The 25,332-nt window shown below is 40.0% G+C and overlaps 1 protein-coding gene across 1 annotated transcript; it reads right to left on the bottom strand.

Annotated features, from left to right (window-relative positions):
- Positions 1–256: 256 nt before the first annotated feature.
- LOC142367540 (C-type lectin domain family 9 member A-like) lies at positions 257–17,671 on the bottom strand. The gene is made up of 8 exons (XM_075449536.1): positions 17,385–17,671; positions 17,160–17,279; positions 3,875–3,913; positions 3,731–3,793; positions 3,159–3,221; positions 2,735–2,877; positions 2,182–2,282; positions 257–1,209 (listed from the first exon to the last, which is right to left on the bottom strand). The coding sequence occupies exons 1-8, from the start codon at positions 17,536–17,538 to the stop codon at positions 1,092–1,094; spliced, it is 801 nt and encodes a 266-aa protein (XP_075305651.1). The 5' UTR covers positions 17,539–17,671; the 3' UTR covers positions 257–1,091.
- Between the last annotated feature and the right edge of the window lie 7,661 nt (positions 17,672–25,332).

The following is a 25,332-nucleotide window of genomic DNA, read 5'->3' as shown; positions in this document are numbered from 1 at the left end:
GTTTTTTATATTTGAAGCACACACATACAGTTAAAGCAGAACAACAGTTATTTTTTGACACAGGAAGTGAGACGGACGAACCTTTGACTTCTTACAATGTATCTTGTAAAGAACTAAACAGCATTCAGCAACAACTGAAGAAAACTCAGGCTCACGGGCCACACCATGAAGGGGAAACTGACACACAGCTTAGCAAAATAACAGTTTTATTGGAAGTAATGTATACATACTATTGAATACATTTCATAAACAAGCATGTTGAGCTCCCATTGCAAGCCTCACTGGGACTGACTTTAATCCACACCATCACAAATGGGGATTAAGATCCTGGAGCCCACTGACATCCTAAAACCTTTTTAGCTGCCACTTATAGATCAGTGGGAATGCAGTTATGTCTAAGAAATGAGATTTACTTTTAGGTTTTACTGTAACTTAACTACTAAATCGTTATTGAAGGCAGAAAGTATTTAGATGAGAATTTTTACACAACAAAAAAGATGTTTTTCATGATTGTTAAATAAACTCAGAGATGATAAGTTTGAATGATGATTTCTGCATTCTGGCACTTTTTTTGTTTCCTACAACATCTTCCAACAGAACATGTAGTTTAAACAGTGTGAGGTGAATGTCAAATGTTTATTCATTGTGCAGTTTTCCTTATGCAAATGAAGCAGGAGGGCAACAGCTCATGTAAATGTTGCAGAATGGGGACGATTTGTTCTAATGAACCAGTCTTCAGTTATAAACTCTGTTGGTTGGTAAAAATCTGCAGCTGCTACAATGAAGTGTGTCCGATTAAAATACAGATGACACTAACTGTAGTTTCAGCAACAGCCGACTCATTAATAAAGCAAGTAAACAATGTTGTGGAACTAAAGAATCATGCTTCACATTTTATTTTAAACTCCCAACATCATAAATCTGTATGTACCAACAAGCTAAGAGGGACAGCATGAAATGTAGCATCCAATATGTGAAAGAGCAAAAATAATGGAAGTTAGTTCTGAGTTTCATAGTGTGGTGTCTTTGCTCAGATGTGATAAACAGTTTGATCACTGCACACCACTTTTACATTAGAAAAGACAGAAATGTTATTTCTCACAGATCCAATTCTTAGTATCATAGTTATTTGATTTTTTCCATTTCCCATCATAATTACAGCACACTCCATAGTAATAGGAAGTTGGTGCCTGTCCTGTTTCCCAGAACCTGTGGGACAAACAAAACATCATGTTCAGTTTGACTGAAACTCAAAATAATTTTCATAATCAGACACACCTGACTCACTCTATAAATGTTTCAAATGTTTTTGTTTTTTTTCTCATAATCATGTACAGTTTTCACACATATAAAAACAAAGAGGATTATGGGTTTGGGCTGATTATGGATATATTATGAAATCTTGATATAACACTCTAACTCAGCATCCATTCATTCATTTATTCCAATAAAAGCTGCTCAGTCTGCACATGCTCCAGAAATGTTTCCTCTCTTGCTGATCTGCTTCCTGGTTTTTAAAACCACTGCACATGCTCATTAGCGTCTCTGTCTCTGAGCTCACTCTCCTCACCTGAAGACTTTTTACTGTGAACCATCACTGATCATCAAAAAGCCGTTAAGGTTATCAGCCACTAAATGTTCATGTTTTATTCATTCATAATAAAGGAATAATAGCTGATCTTCTGCCTTTAGACCAGTTAATTCAGCAGTTTTACACACATCAGTTTTCAGTGTTTGTCTGTGAGGAAAATGCTTTGTTAGTGGCAGGAATCTTTGTTTCAGTCAGTTTATCTGCAGGTAAACTTTGTCATCAGCCACTCTTAATTCATCCTTCTAATGGTCTTATTCATTCTTTCTTTAATGCTTTCTTCATTACAACAGAGAAGAAGACCCCTGAATTCTCCTATACAGTGGTTCTCATGAGGGGACAAAATAAAAGCAGCTCACAAAGTAAAGGCACAAATTCAAAAAGCTGAACTATTTCTACTGAACCACAGGGACTGCAGCTCATCACAGACTGCAGACAAAGTGTTCAAGTAGCTGTTAATTCAGATAAATATTTCATAACGGACTAAATTAAATGATGGGACAATTTTTCAACATGTGTTGCTGTTCTGCATTTTAACCCCTTTGGTTTCAAACAATGATTTTGATAACACTGCAAAAGAAACACCGTCTTACTGTTCTGTCAGCGGGGATCCATCCACCCATTTCCAATCACCTTCTGAGACCTGAAGGCCAATCCAGGACTCTCCATTCCTGTTCAGTTTATGGACAAATTCCTGTTGATGAGACAAAAGTAGTTTCTTCACTCAGAATTCTGTATATCTGTTGTAGTAATATCATACTGTTTTAATTTCTGACAGAAATCAGCTCTGATTATTCTGTTTCACTCATTCTAACCTTTCCTTCAGTTTTGTTTATAAATATTACTACATTTTTAAAAAGAAAATTCTTCTTTTTTAACATCAAATCTACAGTAATTGTAACAAAACAAAGCTTTAAAGCACAGAGACTGAAGTATTATGAGATTTACACCTTTGAAATGAGTCAAGTTTCATGAGCTAAATCCAGGAAATGAACTAAATAGCTCCGATTATTGATGAGTTCAGGATGTGAAACCATTTACCTGAAATCCATCAGGATCAGTTCAGGAAGCACACAGACTGACAGCAGGTCACACAAAACTGGCAGTTCCATCAAATATCATACTGACATGAGCAAACACACTCACCTGTTCCTCTTTGCTGTTTATGATCACCAGATCAGCTCCTCTTTCCTCACAGTGTTTCCTACTGTCTGACCAGGTTTTCCACTCAGTGAATTTATTGTAACAATTTAATCCAAATCTCGTCCATCCATCAGAACATGAAGTCCCTTAATATCAAACAAGAGTTTAATACAGATTTTCATGTCATTGAGTGTCAATTTAATTTGACATTCAGGTGTTTTAGTCTATTCAAACTTAATTCAAATCAAATTGAAAAAGGTCAATTCAAGTTTTCTGTCTCATTTGTAAATAACTGTTCCTCCTAACAGGAATATACATACAGAAATATCATGAGACACCATAAAACTATGATCATTTAAAGTAAAAGCAGAGTTGGGTTACAGGTGCATAATGTTAATGTTTTCTGTTGGTTTCAGTCTGTTCTCACCTTTAATCTTGTCCTTCAGCTTCTTTACTTCATCCTGTAGCTGGCTGCTGTTGACTCTAATGTCTTCAGAAGAACAATTGATAAAACAATTAACAAATCTTAAAAGCTTCATGTTTACAGTCAGTGTGACATTTGAACCAATTATGTGGTTATTTAGTTCAAAACTTTTACGAGAACTGAGGCTTCTCACTCGAGCGCCCGTACAGCAAAGGAGATTTTATTTTTCAAAACTTTTTCTACTAAAACGCAAACAAAAGCATCGGTATTCTGATACTGCTGTCTGGGATTTTCAAAGGTTTCTGTGACCCTCTGTTTCTGTTTGTGCTGGTCAGATTTCAACAACCTTTGTTCCCTAAAAGTTCAGCCTGCAGCTGACTGTAGCTGTTGTTCAAGATTGGAAAACGTCAGTTCAAGTTTTCTGTCTCATTTGTAAATAACTGTTCCTCCTAACAGGAATATACTTACAGAAATATCATGAGACACCATAAAACTATGATCATTTAAAATAAAAGCAGAGTTGGGTTACAGGTTTACAATGTTGATGTTTTCTGTTGGTTTCAGTATGTTCTCACCTTCAATCTTGTCCATCAGCTTCTTTACTTCATCCTGTAGCTGGCTGCTGTTTTCTCTCATGTCTTCAGAAAAACATTGGAGACATTAAGGTTTATATGGTGACATTTCAATAATTTGGTTAATTGATTAAAAACCTTTCTTACCTGAAAGTTCAGCCTGCAGCCGATTAGTCTTCAAGGTTGCTGAAAGACAATCGACTTTGAATCAGTTTGCTTTAATCAACAGAAATAAGTCAGTTAGTGACCGTCAGTTATCACCATCACTCTTTCAATCTGGAATTACTGATTTGGTGTACCCACAGTCATTTAACAGCTCTGTGTGTCGTTTTATCACTAGTACATCGACAGTATGACATAATTCAGCTTCAGTGAGGTGAAAGAGGCTAATGTGTAAATCATTATAAGATACTCCAGATGTATCTATATTCTTGTAAAGTGTCAGTTCCATCTTATGTAACATGTGCTGGTCTCTGATTTCAATGAAAATAAGTTTTTTTCTGTAAGTGCAGAAAGTTTTTGAAGGCTTCAGCAGTCTGATTAACTACAACCTGTCTGTGTCTTCTATTGTCCCACTGTTTTTAGTACGACTGTTATTCTCTCCTTCTGTTTCCATAGTAGGCCTGTGCTTCTCCATCACTGATGCTGATGAAACATCTCAACACACTGCCAACAACACAATATATCAAAGACGCACACAATGCCAGTCAAAACTTCAGCTACAGCTACCCATTCATTTTGAATGCAGTGTAGTGAGGCCTGGAAAAAAGAGTGAGCACAAATGTTGCCTCAGTGAGACACAGACCATGTCACCCTGTCAGGTGAAGTTACTGAATATTGTCATACTGTCTGCACTTTGAAGCAGCTCATCATACTTAGAAAGTGCATCTCTTCCTCCTCTAACATGGCCTTTGTCTCCCAGATACGCCCCAACTTTAGCAGCAAAGCACAAGACTCGACCAACAGACTTAAAGACCAACTGGTAGTGAAAATGAAAGGAAGCTTGAAAATGATGTCTCTTTCTTGAATAAAGACTTCTACTAAGTAACAATGCATCTGGAGTTTATCTGAAAATTGTGTGCTGTCCCCACTTTTAGTCAGAGCAGTTACATTTTGAACTTTTATGCCGATGCACTGAAACAAAGAGGTGAATTTTACCATCCTTTTTAGACAGAGTTTCTTTGCTTTGTGGTGGCAAAACCACATTTCCTTGTTCTGTAGCTGTGTGCTGGTTTGATGCTGGGCCACAATAAATAAAATCTCAAAGATGTTTCACACGTCTTGTGAGTGCTGATGAGTCTCAAACAAAATAAAGATAATTGTAGCCTGGACTTGGGCTGTCGTTCTTTCTTCTAAAGTCAAACATCTGTTTGAATGTGGAGAAATCAGTACACCATTCCAAAATATTTTATATAAATTCACATAAATTCTTTTTATTTTTATTTATAAGTATTTGTCCTCGTGATCCGGCAGAAGAAGTTCTAAGATCAGCTTGACCTAATGCATGCCCTCACAGTAACCTCACAATAAAAGAAGCTAATGTTGCTGATCTTCTGTTTGCTACCTTGCAATAAATAGAGGAAACCACCGAGCAAAGCCATTCTCAGAGGAAGATGACAAAACCAAACATTCTGGAAAGTTGCCTTTTGAAATAGTTTTCATCACATACAAATGCCATTAACAACTAGATTGCAAGATTTATATGCAAAGATATGTGGTTCATCAGTCAGTGGGTCTGCATGGTGAGATTAATTCGATTATAGCTATAGTTGGGTTATGCTCCTTATTTGAGCAAGGGTAATTATCCTTGGATATATGGCGGTGAATGAATCGAATCAGAGGCAGAAAGCATGTCATACCCCTGTACGATAGGTGGTGCTGTACCCATTTTAACTATTGCTAATAGAGCTACTTCCTGTTGACCGCTTCACCACCACCAAGAACAACACCAAACTCAGGCATTCGAGAAAATGGCGAATGAAGAGCAAGAAGAAGCTACGTCCCTCTACATTTCTTCTGTGATGATCTGCTTATTGCACAAACTTGATGCACAACGGCGCATTCTCCATCATGTTGTTTGTTTCTTTCCGTCGGCGGCGACAATAACAGTAATATCGTCTCTTCCGACTTCCGGTTCACGACCCCGGGAAAAAATCTCGAGCATGCGCAGAGCGCAAAGTCTAATTCACCACATGCCAGGGCTGGACTGACAGTCTGGCATGCCGGGCATTTTCCCGGTGGGCCGACGCCCCTCGAGGGCCGGTGATGTCGTTTTTTTTTGGTTTTTTTTTAATTAATGTAAAAAAAAAAAAAAAAAGTCTACAAGCCTACAAGCAGCAAAATGTGAGAAGCTTACTGACATGTTTGCAAGTGCTTCCACCACGACCACAGCACCGGGTGCAGGGCCATCAAGTGCAGGGCCAGGGCCGTCAACATCAGCAGCAGCCCCCAGTGCACGAGTGTCTCCGTAGAACAGTGTTGGCCAAACACAGAGGAAGAAGCTATCGAGGTGGATTCAGAGGTGGAGGAGGAGGAGGAGGAGGAGGAGGAAACATACTTGACCCAGGGACAGATTGAGGAGGTCAGAATAGCCAGCCCGATAAGAAGTAGGCTAATGTTAGGCGAAATGTTAGCAGAATGACGACATGTTTTTTTAATGGGAGGACTGAGGGCTCTCCGTGTGCGTGGATACTTAAATTAGCTAGTTATAGATAAATGACTGGTTGGCTACATCTTCACTACATCAGTATGGGGGGAATTGATCATGCTGAAATTATTACTTATTTTATCCAGTCAGGCTAGAACACGAATAAAAAGCCTAGCCTGTTTTTTGCACAACCTTGTTGGTTAGGAGGTGGTCACCGACTGTGCTGTGTGTGTGTGTGTGTGTGTGTGTGTGTGTGTGTCTGCGCGTGCGCGTTTCTGTCACAGAGATCATTCAGTCTTTATTTTCAACTAATGCTATGAGTAGATTTATTTTATTTGAAGGTGTAAAAGTGACATGCGCCTGTCATTAGCATTACAGTACTTAAACCATCATTAATGTAGACAAGGCTATAACGTATCTAGTGCCATTCCATTTTATAGGCTTATGTAAAGTTGACTGGTGTGCAGATATTGCAAATACCCAATGACATCAGTCATAGATATCAAGTGTGTCATTAATGTTTATGACACTCATGTAGACACCAAAGTGTTTAGTGTTATTTTAGCTTGTGATACCTATATTGTTTGCAGGTGTTACAGGTTACAGTTGCCCATGTAATATTAGTGAAACCGGAGAAATACGAAATTAATATTCCTGCCTCGGTCATTTTCGGTCATTTTTAACCCTCCGCTACATCAAACACAGACTGAGGAGTTGCCTTTCTGCCAGCAAACTGGAAGCCTTTATGTTGATGGCCACCGAGAAAGATGTTCTTGTGTCCCTTGATACTGACACAGAGGTTGACAGAGTGGCAGAGAAGAGCGATTTAATGAAAAAACTGCTTTTGTAAGGTGAGGAGATTTGTTTAAAGGGACATTCCACAAGTGGAGACATGAATATGTATTGAAAGTGGGCCATATATGTAGTAGAATAGTAGCATAAATTTCTAATTTGGTGCCTTCTTGACCGAGGAAAGGCAGAAAATGACTTTTTTGTGCTTGTGGATTGCAGACAACAATCCCCATAGTGCATTGCAATGCTCAAGATCCGCAGGCCACTCCCCCGAGAGTGTACTAGCTCCACCCGACTCTACGCTACCTGGAAATCATGTCACACAATTTCTAGTGAAGAGTTAGTTTGCTAAATCATTAGTGAATTACTCCTCGTTTGTGTTTCGTCGTTTGTGTTTCGAAATGGTGTGCACTTGCATGGTACCGGGATGTTCAGCCAGCACAAGGAAAATACACGGAGTAAGTTTTCATAGATTACCCAAAGAGTTGGACTTGTGCAAAAAGTGGCTACGGGCCATCAATAACCCGAAGTTCGGAGAGGACACGGCCATTGAAGCACTAAAAAATCTGACGGTGTGCAGTCTACATTTCAAGCCAGAAGACTTCGAACCCAACCCCTTAGGAGTGAAGAGACCCGCGCTTGTGAAAACCGCAATTCCGTCGATATTGCCAGATGATGTCGACGAACAGCCAGTAACCTCTGGAACTGCTAGCAGTGCTAAACGCATTTGCCTGGAGGTAAGGTTTTTTCTAACTCGACTCTAGCGGCTACTGAGAACACACACTGATATAGTCGTCTGCTGTAAAGCAACACATCTCATATGATTTGGCTGTTTACAAAGTAAATATCTTGTATGTTTTGGTCGCTTGCTTTTCTAGTGTGTCTGCCTCGCTAACTCCACTCGTCAGCAAAATTAGCAATGTAACGTTAGACACTTTGCTATGTAGATCTAAATAAGTTTGTTATTAGCGATGTAAATCCACCATGTTTTACTGTGTTAGTCTGACGTTATTCAAATGTTTTTAACGTTATTGAACGTATGACATTTCAGACTAAAACGACGTTGACGTCAGCTGCAGAGTTGTCCTCATCATCAGAAGAGGATGAATCCCAGACAGCACCAGCACCAATGATCTCAACACCAGTCAAGATTCCTCCCTTTGTCCAAGCACAGTTTGTAAGTAGTCTATTATCTCTAATCATGGCTGCAGTGGAAGCTAAACGCAAATAAATGCAGTTTACCCACCTCTGAAATTTCAGAAATAGTTTATCCACCTCTTGATAGAGTTTATCCACCACTCAATACATTCAATGCACTTCCTCATAGAGTGTATGCACTCTTGGAACTATCTAGTAGGCATACCATTAGTAAACAGTAATCTTCACCATTATCATATATTCTGAATGTCTTATGTATTTTAAAAAAAAAAAACATCCAGTAGCGCTTTTCCTTACTGCAGTTTAGCCTACCCACCTCTTATTTCACCACTATACCCATCTCTACCTATCTCCAGTATATATAAGACTACTGTCTGATTTAAATTAGTGGAACATAATTTGAAAAGAAACCTGTTGTTTGTTTTATAGTCACCATGCCCAAGTACACCTGGCCTTGATACCAGTGCAAGCACCCTTGAAGTTGGTGAAACAGATGAAAGCTATCAGCTTGAGTCAACCGTCACCCCCACGTCGTCATCGTCGTCAACATCGGAAGATGAAGGTGTAAAGGAAAACTGGAGTGGCAAGAAGATCATTGTCAATGAATCCAGACTAATGTCACTATTCAAGTTTTGCCAGATGTGTGGGAAACCGATTTCTTCAAAGACTATCTATGATTCTGGGGCACAGAGGAGTGTGAAATGGATGTGTCTTGGAGGCCATTCTGGTACTTGGAAATCTTCACCAGACATAATAGGAATGCCAGAGGTAAATCTACTTTCCGCTGCAGCTGTTCTGTTCAGAGGCGGCACATACACCGAACTCTCCGACTGGTACTGGATTGGATCATCAACATTTTACAACATCCAGAAGGCGTACTTGCATCCTGCTATTGAGCATGTGTACACAGAGCAAAGAAATGCCCTCTTGGCAAGAGTATGTTTGGAACAAATGGATGGGAAGAGGCCACACTTGTCAGGCGATGGCAGATGTGATTCACCAGGCTTCAACGCGAAATACTGCCACTACACTTTCATGCTAGACAGTACGAAGGAAATACTCCACACCGAACTGGTTCAGGTAAGAAACATATGAATGGATGCAGAATAACAATAATTACTCATGTTATGTTGAATGTTGTGATAACAAACTTTTGATAGAATTACTCTTGCTATGTTGACATTTTGATAACTTACAAATTTAAAATCTTTAGTGTACAGAGGCCACCAGCTCTGGCGCTATGGAGCCACTGAGGTTTAGAAGGGGAATGAACGATCTCCTGGACACAGGCCTTGACGTGGAGGTGATGGCAACGGACCGCTCCACGTCAATACAGAAGATAATGAGGGAAGAATTTCCTAATGTCCAGCACGAATTTGACATCTGGCACACAGCGAAAGGTATGTTTTTTTGCCATCCTTGTAAACACACACATGCTATTGTCCACATTCAGGACCTACAGCCATTGAGACATACCTGGCCCCATTGACACCTCATGGTGTCATTCTGCACCCCTGCACAGATCTGTGCAGCCTTGCTCAACTCAGAATTGTAGACCCATTGTAGAGGTGTGAAAACAACAGACAAAGCAATACACTGGCTGAGGGCATGTCTACACGGCAATGCTTCAAGGCTCTGTGAGGGTGTGGAGAGTGAGAATGTAAAAGACAATATAGAGCCATTGTAAACCCATCATAGAGCCATTGTAGAGGTGTGATTCTTTCATAGAAGAAAACAACAGACAATCCACACGTCTACACTGGCTGAGAGCAGCAATGCTTCGAAGATCTGGGAGGGGTTAGAAAGTGTGAAAACAGAAGATGTGTCGCACATTGTTCCCCCTACTATCTCTAGCCCCTTTCACACTGCCGAATAACCCGCGTTTAATTCGCGAATTTAGCGTGTCCGCTGTTGCGTTCACACTGCCGACCCGGGCTGCCGCGTCAACTCGACTCGCCTTTTGACCCGCGTCGGACCCTAGTCTTTTTGCCGAGCCGAGTTTGATGTGAACGCAATCGACGCGGGTCGGACGTGGGCGTGGCGTGACGTGAGGAGTTTAAAAGACAGAATGGACAGCTGATTCAGAACAACAGCGACAGGTGAGGACAAGTTTTACTCTGTTAGCCTACATCAAGTTGGAGACATTTTTTAATATGGCCAACTGGGGAGACAAGGGCCGCGAGCTCCTCAGCCTCCGAGCAGAGGACGTTATTTTCCGCCACATTTTGGGGACGGTGAAAGATGGACCTCTGCTGGAAGGGCTGGCGAGAAAGATGGGAGAGCGCGGTTTCCCACGCACCGTAAAGTAACATCTCCATGAACTGCATGTACAATTGCATAAACGATATCTCAAGGTGTCCCGCCATCGTTTGTTTGAAAAATTTGATGCAGACAGGTGTATTTAACCCTACCTCCGACGCATGGCTTGTGCCTACGTCATTGTACACGCCCAGCATTTGATGTGTTTCGTGTGACGCTCTGCCACTAGGCAATGCCCCCTGAACGAAATCCTATTTTCCTGGAACAGGTCAGTGTTGGTTTGCAATCTTCAGGCCTGATAGAGTTCAGGCGTGGTGCCTAAATTCAGGCTTGAGCTTGGCCATGTATGTTGTCAGAAAGTTAAAAATAGGTAAACGGTGCCATTTAAAATATCTAGTCAACACGTCAACCTACCTAACCTTTTGATTGACATGTCTGCCACCAACTAGGCATAGTCTATATAAGGAAGTCTTTTACCTTTGTATGTTTGCACTGAGGATGGTCTGAATGGGACTGAAAACGTTTTGCATGCACTTTGGGTAGCACATTACACTTTTATGCAATAAAAACGTATTGTTGCATCGGCTGCATGGTGTGCGAGTTTCACTCCTTTGACTGTTGTCAAGAAAGGCAATTCTGTATGGTGTCTTTGAAAGTATTTGATAATTTCAGACACAGATAATTTCATTTCCTATCAGCCCTGAATCTCCCTGAACTTCCATTGATTTACAAGGTGCAAAATTACAAATGTTTATGTCTTTCAAAGGTCTGTCGTAAACCACATGTGGTTTTCCTGTGGCACCAGTAAGGGGGACATCGAGGTAAGGAATCAAAAGCTGCCAAGCCTGACATACATTTTCTATCTGATTTTTTTCAAGTAATAGTATTATTGAGAATCTTTTCTTCCCCAAAGGCACTACAAAACAGGTGGAAGTGCATTCCACACCATGTGGTCAATGAACACCAATGGACTGACACGGATGGAAAGCGGCGTCACTGTGACCATGCTCCTCTAACAGCTGAGGAGAAGAAGAAGAAGATGTGGCTGAAGAAGGACTCTGTGGCATATCAGGACCTGACGTCGCTAGTCTTTGATAAAAGGCTTCTGAATGATCTTCAGAAGATGGCCCTCTTCAAACATACTGGTAAGAACTGACGCCCCTTTTACCCACATGTTTTGAACATATCCTATTGAACATGTTTTAATTAGTACTCCTGTATTCTCCTTTTCACACAGGGCCACTGGAGATCTTCCACAGTGCTCTCCTGAAGTACCTCCCTAAACGCCAGGCCTTCTCCTACAAGGGAATGAGGGAGCGGGCCTACCTCGCCATCATGGAACATAATGAGAACATTGTGGCACGAGAACAAGCCAACACAGCAACAGATGTGTTTTCATGTACTCTAAATACTAAAATAACCAAAATTAGCATGTTCACAGCTAACTCAAAATGCATACTTCACCTGCACTACCACACAAGAACACATATACACACACACACACACACACAGTGCCTATGGAACTGCACCATGTGACACACACACACAGCACCTATGGAACTGCACCATGTGACTGTACCTACCTGCACTACCTCAGTCCCCCCCCCCCCCCCCCCCCCCCCCGAAAAGAACCACATTACCCTTCCCTTGAACTGCACTATGTGACTTTGCACCTTCCTGCACTACCTCACTTGAACAATATAACACACCATGCTGCTTACAATGCTGCTACTCCATCTTATTATTATTACTGTACTATCCTATTATTACTGTTATTATTATTAATGTCTTCATTCTTTTTTTCATTTTTTTTATCTTTTTATATATGTTAAATGTTCAGTTGTTATTTATTATTTAATCACTTATTGTTGCTTGTTCATCACTGTCACTTGTCCTGTCTTGCACTTTAAAGCTGCCGTCGGCAGGTTTTCAAAATCCGATCACGTGTAACTCAATCCGATCCAATTTCTTGTCCGATTAAGGTGTCTACATGAACTTAATAACTCAGTCTTATTGTAATTTAGCCAATAATCCGATCCTTTCAGTGCCATGTAACCCCACTGAGGGCTGTTTGAGGATTTATGACAGAAGTGGAGCCACAAAAAAACTACATTTTTGATAGTGAAGGCCCTATCCTGTAGCCTGACTACGTCATACTCACGATTCTAATCAGAATGTGAGTCTGATACCGCTCAATAGAGTTTTGGGTATGGGGCGTGTTTCAATTGCCTCTTCGCTCAATTGGATAGACCTACAACCAATCAGAGCAACGTAGTATGTGACGTAGATTAAGCAACACACACTTGTTGTAGGAAGGACGGCAAAAACATCTTTTCTATCGATAAAAGCCTTTATCACGTTCCCCTGTTCGTCTTTTAAAATTAATGCAATGTGGAGATCCTGTAGAACAGACTCGATGGCAGAATCTACACACCCTAGCTCTCCAGCGGCAGCCATGTTCAGCTCTTTAGTGACGTAGTCGATAATGTTCCTGTTGATCATCTGTCCGTCATCGTATAAAGCCCGCCCTGGCAATCTGATTGGGTCGACCGATTCTTGGTCGGGCATAATGATTTCCCAACTGAGCAGAGCCAGACCGAACTTCCCGACCAAAAATTTTAAGGGTGGGGCTAAGTTCGGCTGGCACCCAGGCTACCTATCCTGGATCATGCCTTAAACCAGTTTATTTCTTCCTTTCTCTGTTTTCAAGAACAATTTAACTGTAGATCTTCATGGTGCAAGGCCAGCACAGTGGTGTGGTGGTTATCACCAGGTTCCAGGTTCAATTCCCAGCTGGGGCCTTTCTGTGTGGAGTTTGCATGTTCTCCCTGTGTATGCGTGGGTTCTCTCAGGGTACTCTGGCTTCCTCCCACCATCTCAGTGACACGACTGACGGATTCAGCGGGTATAGGAAATAGATGCATGTTCATGGTGCAATAAAACATGTCTAAGAATGCTCAAAATTAGCTGTGTAATGAAGTTCAGTGTTTCATTCGTACTGACAGTATTTATAGACTGCTGCAATGCTACAAACTGAAGTTCTTCACACTTTAAAAATAATCTGTGAGCAGAGAGCAGTGGTTATAGGGTGACATGAAAAAAAAAGGTGTGAGAGGACAGATGTCTCCACACTGGCACTCAGACCATGTCGCCCTCTCAGGTTACATTGGTTAAGTTATCATGCTGTCTGCACTTTACAGCAGCTCATCACATTTTGAAATATTTCTGTCCTGTTTGTTTTGTCTTTTGAAAAATAGTGTCATTAAACATTGATATGGTCAGAATGTGCAGATCTTCTCCTTCCTAATTGAAATAATTAGTCTCAAATGATCTCTCAATAGTAGAAGCAAATATCTACGAATAAAAAATGCAGAGTGATGGATTGACGACCTGAAACTTTTCTCCTCCTAACCATGCATTTTTAAACCCTAATCTTAACCATTCACAAGTCATAGCTAATTGGAGAAGTGAAAGGTCTGTAGAAAACATCGTGTGGGTTTGGTCTCAAACTGTGACCAAATAGGGTCAAACGTCTACATTGTCACTTCGCAACAGTTAAGCAGTTTTTCCTGTTTCTAACTTAAATATCAAGTAAGAACAGGAACCAAACAACAGCAGGAGCATCAAATAATTGTACATAAAATGCATATAAAGCAGGAAATACTAAAGATGCAGCCACTTAGAACAGCCCACTGTTTTGTGCATGGGCAATTCACCTCCCAGCCAATTCTCTGCCAGAGTCTTTATGAGGTGGGAGGGTCCTCCTGGCTGTAAATTGGCTGGGAGAGGTAATTCTAAGTGGCTCCATATGTACATAGAAAATGTAGGAATACGAATCCTCACAGCGTAAAATGAATCCAGCCAGAATCAGAAGACACAGCACTCCCAGGGATGATTGGAAAACTCTAAAATGGCATCTCTTCCCTGCCTGAAGGTTCTTCTGGTTGTGTTTTTCTGCAGCACCGAAACACACAAAGAATCCACCATCAAGAATGTTTTGATGGTATTTTCAATGCAAAGCTTTGTATTCTTTTCATTCACTTAATTGTGGAACATTTAGACTCAAATCATACCAAGTCTCCCCATCAAGTTATCTAGAAATGGTTCAAACAAGTTTATCTTCTTTTGTGCTGTAGTTAAACAGACTAAAATGGATGATGATGTAACATGTTTGATACAACAGGTGACTATATAATGTTGGCTGATTGAATGAAACAGCATGTATCACAACATATTTCTTATTTTCATCTACGTGAAGTCATTTTCAATATTTCCTGCTTACCAGATTTCTGTACGCCAAGATCAGAGTGCTGCTCTCCATCATCTAACATCTCCACCTCGCTTTGCTCTTCATCTCTTCCATCTTTATGGAGCCTTCTGCTATATTTCACTTTCAGATCTGTTGCAGCTTCAATTTCTGCAGACATCTTGAAGCTCAAAACTGACTGACCAGCCTTCAAAGTCTCTGTTTCTCTCTGACTTGTGTCGCTTTAAGCAGACTATGGAGGAAGTTGTAGCACATACCACAAACAGTGGTGTTGTACATATATGCATGCAACATTTGTAAAAATAGGTCAGAGCGTCCAAACTTTTGACTGACACTGTATGTATGTACAGACATGCAAAGATAAATAAAAGCTTTCTTGTAGATGTATAAAAAGTTTTTATTTATCTTTCTTTACAGGTCTTAAAACTTAGAATGTGTGGTTTATTCAACAAGATTGAGCCTTCTTGAACATTTCCTCTGACATTTTCAGATCAACAAGGTCCCACCAGCAGGGCAGCGAACAGCCTCACCACATATTGAGGAGCACAAGCATCAGTGATAATTTACCTCACAGAGATAGTCTGATCAACTACAACCTGCCTGCTTCTTATGTTGTCCCACTGTTTTTAGTACCACTGTTTTTCGCTCCTTCTGTTTCCATAGTAGGCCTGTGCTTCTCCATCACTGATGCTGATGAAACATCTCAACACACTGCCAACAACACAATATATCAAAGACGCACACAATGCCAGTCAAAACTTCCGATACAGCTACCCATTCATTTTGAATGCAGTGTAGTGAGGCCTGGAAAAAAGAGTGAGCACAAATGTTGCCTCAGTGAGACACAGGTCATGTCACCCTGTCAGGTGAAGTTACTGAATATTGTCATACTGTCTGCACTTTGAAGCAGCTCATCATACTTAGAATGTGCATCTCTTCCTCCTCTAACATGGCCTTTGTCTCCCAGATACGCCCCAACTTTAGCAGCACAGCACAAGACTCGACTAACAGACTTAAAGACCAGCTGGTAGTGAAAATTAATCCAAAAATTGTGTGCTGTCCCCACTTTTAGTCAGAGCAGTTACATTTTGAACTTTTATGCACTGAAACAAAGAGGTGAATTTTACCATCCGTATTAGACAGAGTTCCTTTGCTTTGTGGTGGCAAAACCACATTTCCTTGTTCTGTAGCTGTTTGCTGGTTTGATGCTGGGCCACAATAGAACAACTGGCTTACAGTCTAAGATCCCTCTTGTTGTAACTCGTAATTGTAGTAACTCTAAACTGACTGACCAGCCTTTAAAGTCTCTGTTTCTCTCTGAGTTGTGTCTTGTGTCGCTTTAAGCAGACTATTGAGGAAGTTGTAGCACATACCACTAACAGTGGTGTTGTACGCATATGCATGCAACAACATTTGTAAAAATAGGGCGGAGTGTCCAAACTTTTGACTGAGAGTGTTTTTTTTTTTTAAATCCAAGAAAGCATTTGTTTATTTTTCTATAGATCTTAAAACTTAATGTGAGGTTTATTTAACAAGATTGAGTTTATTTGAACTTTTCAAATGCCTCCCACATTTACAGTGTAACAGTTTAATAATGCTCGGAATGAAGTATGAAATGCAACTACTGACAGTAAACAGAAGTGCTCACTTTCTAAATTCTGCTGTGAGCAGGAAGCAGTAGTGATGTTTCCACTAGCTCAGTGTAGTGAGACATGGAAAAAAGAAAAGTTTGACAAATGTTGCCACAGTGAGACACAGGTCATGTCACCCTGTCAGGTGAAGTTACTGAATATTGTCATACTGTCTGCACTTTGAAGCAGCTCATCATACTTTGAATGTGCATCTCTTCCTCCTCTAACATGTCCTTTGTCTCTCAGATACGCCCCAACTTTAGCAGCAAAGCACAAGACTCGACCAACAGACTTAAAGACCAGCTGGTAGTGAAAATGAAAGCAAGCTTGAAAATGATGTCACATTCTTGAACAAAGACTTCTACTAAGGAACAATGCATCTGGATTTTATCTGAAAATTGTGCGCTGTCCCCACTTTTAGTCAGAGCAGTTACAACTTTTATGCACTGAAACAAAGAGGTGAATTTTACCATCCGTTTCTTTGCTTTGTGGTGGCAAAACCACATTTCCTTGTTCTGTACCTGTGTGCTGGGTTGATGCTGGGACACAATAAATCAACTGGCTTACTCTAAAATAGTATGCAGGTATTATTTACAGATTCACAGATATACAGCCTTTCAATTTGTGAACAAAAAAGCATCATGCAGATTCATTTGAAGGTATTGCATTTTATCTTACAGTATATGGACAGGGTGATGGTCCCAGCTAACATCCCAATGCACAGCACTCCCACAATGCACAGTGTTCCTCTGAAAGGACCTTTCTGAACTGCAGGATGGTTCTGAGTCTCCGGTCCAACTGAAGGAAAGATCATAGAGTACAGCAAACATGAGGTGTAGATACGAATCCATCATCCCTAAATTTCATTCATTATTATCGTATCGTAACATGTCATTCACATACCTCCTTCCAGGGACTGAAAATTAGTGTGACTATCGGCGACATTGTCAGCACTCTCGTAGATATTCACCTCCCTCTCTTCCCATTCTGCTTGGTCTTCTTCTGCCTTTTTGAAGTATTTTACTTTCTTTGGTTGGGCGTAAATATCTGAGGTCATCCTGAGAGAACTGACACAGTTGGAAAGGTTGTGTCAGTTCAGTTGGAAACCTCATATGAGGTTCAGACCGTGTTGAAGCTCTAAGCTGCTCTCACACAAAATGCAGCACAGACACATTCTGCAGATTAAAGATGAAATATATTTGTACTGGTGTGGCTGCTGGCTTTTCCTGCCCAAACCTTTCTGTGTGGTTTCCACAAAAAGACTTTGAGGAAGTTGAGAGTTTTAAAGAAACACGCGTCTTTAGTTTTATTTAGTTTCTTTACAGGAAATTACCACATCTTTTACATGTTCTCGTGACCAAAAAAACCCCCAAACATTTACATCTTAACACTTCTGTTATTCTTTGCTAAAACAAAGAGAGATGAGCTCTCGCTGATGAAAGGTTTTCATATCAACAGCAGCGTATATGTGTTGAATGTGTGAAATGACACATACACAGTTTGCACAAAAAAGAAAACAACAAGTCACTTCTGCCACAATTAAGTTGAAATAAAGGACAATTTCGAAATAGCTAAGAGAATAACCGAGTGACCTGAGACCGCACTAACAGAGAAAGAGAAGGGAAAGAGAGAAGGTGACAGTTTAGTTTTGTGTGTTTCTACAAACTTAAATGATCCTTTTCAGGTTATTTTCTTATCACTGACTTTGTGAGATGGATCTGTAGGAAGAACAGTTTGTGGAAAGAAAGTTAAAGATTCAGATCCAACACATTACTCTTAGATGGTACATGTTGCGCTACGAGGTCACCAGGACACTTAACATATCATCCTCTCACAAATCCAGTGCTTTAAGCCACTTTTGGTGTGCATCCAGTTTCCATTTGCATCGATATATGCTTTGGAGCCAACCTCAGGGTTTACATTTACTCCTGTTTTCCAGGCCCTGTTGAACAAACAACATCCTGTTAAACGCTGGTACTTTTATGTATTATTAAGAAACACTCAAAGCAAAATCTTAGCTCTCTCACACATCTGTTAAACAACTCCGTCTCTTTGTCTTGCAACTGGTTCAGTTGAAGAGTTTTTAATTTCACATCTAATTCAATAAAATAATTACATGAAATCACTGGTGCCCCCGTGAGGTGTTACATGAGACTGCAAGTTCATCTTGATCTTTTAAGATTCCACATCAGATCAACTTCTGTGACATTTGCTCTCTCAGATATAAACCAAATACAGTTTGAGGATGGGATGACAAGAAAGCAGTTCAGATTCTTTTGATTTGGAAGCCATTGGTACTGAAAGATCTACACTTATTTGGGATTTTTTTTATTATTCTACGGCCAGTTAGGAAATATGACCTTGATATAAAAAGGAAAATAATTAAGATTGTCTTGTGATTCATCTATCCATTTCCACTGGGTATTCCAATCCTTTGTTTCTACCCTTTCCAGACCAATCAAGGAATCTCCATGATAATTCAGCTTACTAAAGAGTTCCTTTGTAATTTTTCAAGGAGGCAAACGATAATCATCAAAGTTCTGAACTCGTTTATGTAGCAGTAAAACCATTTTTCATATTTTCACAATTTCTCTCTCCTCTACTGTGTTTAAAACCTGATATTAACAATAAAACAAAACTTCTACCAGTTTATTTATGCACTTTGACAAAGGACAGACATTGTAAATCACACCAACTGGCCACAACATTACATCCACTGACAGGTGAAATTAGTCTGCTGTGTCCCACATTGGAGTAATTGTTCAGGACTTGTTTCCTTCCTTGAGAAAAGGCTTGATTGTCACAAAGATCAACATCATGAGTGAACCACGCAGACAGTGAACTGATCATTGTCCAACATTGGCAAGTTTTAGGTGTGACATTGTTAGCCATTTCACCCTTAAGTATTTTTTTAAGCGTCTGCCGTCTTCTTAATGGATCATATAAAGTAATCCCCACATGATTCTCTAAAATCACTCATCTGGTGTGTCAGTTACAAACTCTTGCTCTCGCTCAGACTAAACACCTGTGAGATGTGATGGAAACGCAGGTCCACTCTGCAACTTGTAATCATTTAAGGATCTGCTGCTAATCCTGGTGCCTGATACTGATGGACACCTTCAAAGGTACTGTGGGGTTCACACCTCCATGGGGAAGAATTGTTTTGGCAGCATGAACCAAATAAATGTGACTATTTACTTGTGTAGTGTAAGAAAAAATGGTTCTGCATTTTACCAGAGTTCAACAACTTGAAAAATTGACCACCCTTGGAGTAGATTTTTGATTAGCTGAGCAAGTTTTACAGTTTGTAATACAATGAAAGATAGTCTTGTTTATAGATATTATAACTAAATATCCCTTCTGATATGATTGCAGATTAAAGTTGTATTAAGTATCCAGTAAAAGAGGAATTTTAGAATTTCAGGAGATATCCTCTCAGTAGCATAATTTTAACAGTATTACTTTAATTGCTGAAGAAAACTAAAGAGTCATAAAGCAGGAATACTCTGTGTGTTTTTTTCTGAGAAAATCAGAACAAATACACCTATAGGATGATCACATTGATGCACACATGCAGTGATACAAGGCAGAGAAAAACAGCCCAGCTAAAGATATACAGGTTAGCACACCATAGAACGGATATATTGTTCTCTTTCTGCTGGTTTGGGGCCCGTTTCTTAACTTCTGAATAACTTCTCACATGAATTTCATAGATTAAAGAAAATAATTTCAATCATTGGACACTTACTTTCTCCTCATTGTTGCGAATTATCAGCAGTTTGACTCCTCTCCCCTTACAGTCTTTCCGGCTCTCTGTCCAGTTTTTCTTCTCTCGAGATGTGTAGTAACAACTGCATCTAACCTTCTGCCACTCTGTTAGTTCGGTATTTTAGAGTTCTTTTCTTTAAAGTAGAAAAGTTTCAATTTGACATGAGTTAGGATTGTGGATGAGATGTCATTTCTGGAACAATTTGATCAGATTAGTCAGCACTCATTGCTGACTGGTGATGAATAGGGTGGACCAACCTTTTGAGTTTTGTTTGGCCACTCTTGAATGCCTTGCTGCAGTGAGTGTTTGAAACTGCATGCATAGCTCTGAATCAGCAAACCGTTATCACACAGTAACAAACCACAGCTGAACTCTGCATCTCAACATGTTTTAGCTAAACTCTGGTGTTGAATCACTCTGATGAAATGAGTGTGGGTTTAGTCGGATACTAAGATGATGCTCCATGAAGGGTTTTCTGAAATGTACACCATTTAAAACACGGGTAGACATAATTGCCTCGGGAAAAGATATTTGAACAACTTCACAGCGAGCGAAAAGGCTTCACCGCATGCTTCCAAAGTATTCTGTGGAGTCCACTGTGTTTGATTCTCGCCATATGCATCCATCAGCAAACACTTAAACCACAGAAAACCCTGCAGGAATCATCTTTAGCTTTTTAAATGCATGACTGTGTTCACCTTTAATGTGTTGAGGTTAAAGGTCACACAGCAGCCTAAACGGCACTGTACAGCTTGCAGCCTGCAAAGACGTCATGTGAGTAACGGCTGCATGTTGTAATCATTCTTCTGTTCGTCTGTGTGTGTGTGTCTGTGTGTCTGTACATCTGGATTCCCACAATCCCCTCGTCTTACGATTTTTGTTCTTAACCAGCACAGCATTATGGTGACTACTGAGCCATGTTCACAAATACTCAAAGCAACAACAGCGTGGAGTCGAAGCTTTAAGTGCTGCAAAGGCTGCCAAATACTGGAGGTGGTGTCAGTGTATGAGCCTTAACCACACATGAATATTACATCAGGTACATAGAACCACTCTAATTACTTAAGAAAGAAAGTATTTGCTTCTTTGTCATACTTGTTAGAAACCTGAACATCTTCAGGTATCGGCTGTAGATATGACATTTTGTCCCTGGGCTGTAGAAACTGTAGTAGGAATTTATTATGATTTCTGGCTTATATAGACAAATGAAAACAATTTGAGTTGCATATCACTTGTAAAGCTTTATTTCATAAAGGTCACACATATGCTTTGATATAGAAAATATAGATGGAATTTGTAAGATGGAATATCAAAATATTTATTTTTAACAGTACTGAGCCCAGACATGTCATGAACCTGCACTGACACAATCATCCTTTCCTGACTTTTCTTCTAGATAATGATCTTCCGGCGCCTCTTTTTTGATCCACAGGCTTCACTGATTAATACCAACTCTTGTAACCCAAATCACCTCTACAGAGCAACTAAAAGCTCCTATGCAAGGCAGAATTTGTTAAATGTTATGCACGTTTTAACTAAATTAAGTATCATGAAACCTTTTATATTAAAGATAAGACTTGAAGACATTAAATTTATTTTACTTTTGACAAATTAAATGTCAGCTGATGAATAACAAATCTAATTCTTGCTGTAGATAACTCAAACATTGTTGCTTATTCTAACTTTTAACTTGAAGCTTTGTGTCAAGAACTTCCTTCTAACTGCTTTAAGTATCATTACTCTGTAACCATGGTAATCATAGCTTGGTAATCTTTGGTAACCCTTGTCTCTCCATGTCTCTTGCTCCTTCCTTCTTATCCAAACCCCTTCTTCCCGCTAACCAAATCAAAAACAACAAAAAAAAATCTCTCCAAAACACTTTTTCCTGTGGTGGCGGGGTCGTCCATCTTTGCGTTGGGCTTTCACTGACTGTCTGCCTCTCTGACTGGGTGCTGGTTGGCTCATTGCCTGGTTGGCTGGCAACGTAGAAGGTGAAGATATCACTGACCGTGGCGCTGTCCCCCCAGTCCAACTGCCGTCCAACGTCTTCCAAAACTACGGCGAGGTCGAGGAGGACGACCCATACCGCTACTACCAACCTAACTACCCAGCGCCGCAGCCCGTGTCGCCCGATGACCCCGCGCTTGCACTTGAAGACATCGAGCTGAGGTCTCCCGGTGTGCACCGAAGCTCCCGGAGCGTAGCTGCGGAAGGAGAGAAAGTTGGGCCCAAGAGGAGACCAAAGAGAAGTGGGAAGATGCTGCCTGGACTAACTAACTGAAAGGAGACAATTGGAGGACAGAGGGCTGCTTGCTGTTTCTGATTGGGCGGCTTGGGGCCGTTATGAACTAATCAACAAGTGCCTGATGTAGAGGATTTCTTATGGACATTGTAAAGGAAACGGGATGGGGTTTGAGGATGGGACTATTTTAACTCATATCCTATTGAATTAAGTTCAAGAAAACAGATTTATGTAGTTTTATCAATTTTTTTGTTGTTGTTGTTGTTTATTTGTCCTTTTGTCCCCCCACCTGCTTGGTTAAGTGCCTCCTAATGGTCTAGCAAGTATTACAACCTTGTGCTTTTTCATCTTTTTTTATACCTTGTGCTTGAAGGTCCCATGGCGAACTGCTGAGCATCACCGTCATTCTCATTTTTTAATCCCTGTTAGTGTTGGAAGGTATTACTTCAGCCTTTCATTTTTTATCGTTAACCAGTAAAAATGTGATACCCTAAGTTACAAAATCCATATTTTCCTGAAATAGATGTAATGTGGTATGTTGTCCATGTTTGCATCACGTTGTGTTGTTAGAACTTCCGTCTTTTGGTTTAGAAGGCTCCTAAACTTCACAATCAGGCATTTTGTCTGACTTCTGAACAATTATTTATATAGTTTTGCATGTTTTTTTGTCTTCATTTGTAGTCTGACGTGTTGTTTTCTGGTCTCACAGAGCCACAGACACATCTTACTGCTACACATAGAGGATTTGTTTCAGGAGCAGTTATTGTTACAGTATGAAGCTTTATCTGATGTTGCTCTGTGTTTGAGAAGGCGGATGAAACCTTACGTTTTTTTAATCCACACAATAATAGTTTACTTCATGAGAGAGAGATTATGTTTGTGTCTAAATGTGTTCAGTTCTGTCAACAGAATCTGCTGGGTGGCATGGCGAAGGATCAGTTTCAGTCAGTGAAGCAGAAAGCAAATGAAACAAATACCGTTTCATTTTTAACATCTGTTTCTTACCCTGTATTTTCTATTTCCCTTTTTCTTAATTATTCCTTCAACTCAGCCTGTTACAAGGTGAAAAATGTATTATTGACCTAATTCAGACTAAAACTGACGCCATGTTTTCCAGAACAAAACTGGAGGATTTGCGTTCATTTTTTTGTTGTTTTATGTAGAAACCAGAAACCGACTTGATGAAAGAAACTCGACTCACTCAATCTGAACTTGAAATTGCTTTGAATTAATTTATGTTTTTGAGTTATTAAATTAGTTTACTGCTTGTTACCCATTTTAAATTTCTTTTTTTTGGAAGAGGGTGCATTTATTCACCCCTGGATATGATGTTTTCTCTTTCAGAGTGAATAAATTGAGCCAGAATTTTAAGCACACTTTCAAATTGTTCAAATCTCCTCTTAGTTCAGTCAGTTCAGGAGAGCCTCTAACCATGATGTTTAAAAAATAAATTCAAGAAAATAATTTATTTTCCACTTGGTGGTGTTTTTTTTCTCCAGAACAATTGTAAACGTTGGTTTTGTGCGTGTGTGTGTGTGTGTGTGTTTGTGTGTGTGTGTGTGTGTGTGTGTGTGTGTGTGTGGACTGGAATATGTGTTGGTCCTTCAGCAGGAGATTTGACTGAACTGTGAGGTTCTAATTAAACTTCATCTGAGCAGGAAGCTTTCAGGTAAGCATGGATGTCTTGCTGCAAGATGCAGGAAGCTGATTGGAAACCTGCAGGATAGCTGGACCCCCTGGCTCAACCTCAGCTCTGCTTTCAACTCTCACTAAGCTAAGACCAGGTTATAAATATATAAACATTTGAGTTAAATTACCAGTAGGAGGGGAAACTAGTCAACTGTGGTGGGTCTGACTTGACTTCAGTATTACACCTGACCCACAACTGTCATTGAAATGAATACTTAAAGATTGAAGCTTAAAGCTTACATATAGATACATGTTTCCTTAGTCAATCCAAACTGTTGTTTAACCTCAAACCAAAATGTTTAAAGTGAACATGACATTATGTTTTCAGTCATTTCATTCTTAGTCTTGTATATCTCAGCGAGCAAAGCCATCCTAAGAGGAAAATCACATAACATAAATAATCTGACAAACGTTTTTTGGAAATATTTTGGATTTTACAGTGCAGATAGTATAGTAACAAACAGAAACCTTTGGTTTACTTTGTCCATAACAGCTGTCTTACTCAACAACAACAACAAATCTGACCAATTTGTTTGTTACCCACCCAAATTGGGCAGTGAAAGCATCGCATACAGGTGTAGCAGGGGTAAAAAAGGAAAAAGATTTCACAGGAAATGCACAGATTAGTCCTTTACTGCCTGGACAGGAACAGGAGGGAGATGGAAGAAATCAGGCACACCTGTGAGCAGCAGGTGAGAGAAGAACCAACGAAGGGAACCTGGAGCAGCAACATATACAGCAGGCAGAGTGGGCAAAAGAAAAGACCGATAATAAATTCTAATCCAGCATCTGAACATATTTTGCAACCATAGTAATATGTACCTCACAACACGAAAGAATAAGAAGTTGGATTTTGAAAAGGACCTTCCTTTCCAAGCCTCTTTGATGGAGTATGGGAGTCAAACTGTTCCCTGGAGCAGATCTTGATGACCCTGACCTGAGAGCTTTTAGGTCTACAGTGTGTGAAGATTGAATTTGATTTAAATCCTGCAGTTCAGTCCCCGTTTTTAAATTTGTCTTCTTCGGTCCACAGCTGATCTTTTTTCAAAGTGACTGAAATGCCTAGTTTTTGTTATTTAACAATAGATGGATCTGAATGAAAATATTCAATTTTATAATTCTTTTGTGGAAAGCTGGAATTACTTTGCTTC

The sequence above is a fragment of the Odontesthes bonariensis genome, chromosome 18 (genome assembly GCF_027942865.1).
Source record: "Odontesthes bonariensis isolate fOdoBon6 chromosome 18, fOdoBon6.hap1, whole genome shotgun sequence".
NCBI lineage: Eukaryota > Metazoa > Chordata > Actinopteri > Atheriniformes > Atherinopsidae > Odontesthes > Odontesthes bonariensis.
The sequence above is the reverse complement of the archived record's forward strand: the minus strand, read 5'-3'. Positions and strand labels throughout refer to the sequence as shown.

Bases quoted from the DNA above. Each gene is read 5' to 3' on its own strand.
- LOC142367540 (XM_075449536.1), bottom strand. From the start codon at position 17,538: ATGACCTCAGATATTTACGCCCAACCAAAGAAAGTAAAATACTTCAAA. The intron at 3,794-3,874 runs GTAAGAAAGGTT...GTTTTTCTGAAG, and splicing joins GCTGCAGGCTGAACTTTCAG to ACATGAGAGAAAACAGCAGC. The intron at 1,210-2,181 runs GTAAGACGGTGT...TTTGTCCCACAG, and splicing joins GGATCCCCGCTGACAGAACA to GTTCTGGGAAACAGGACAGG.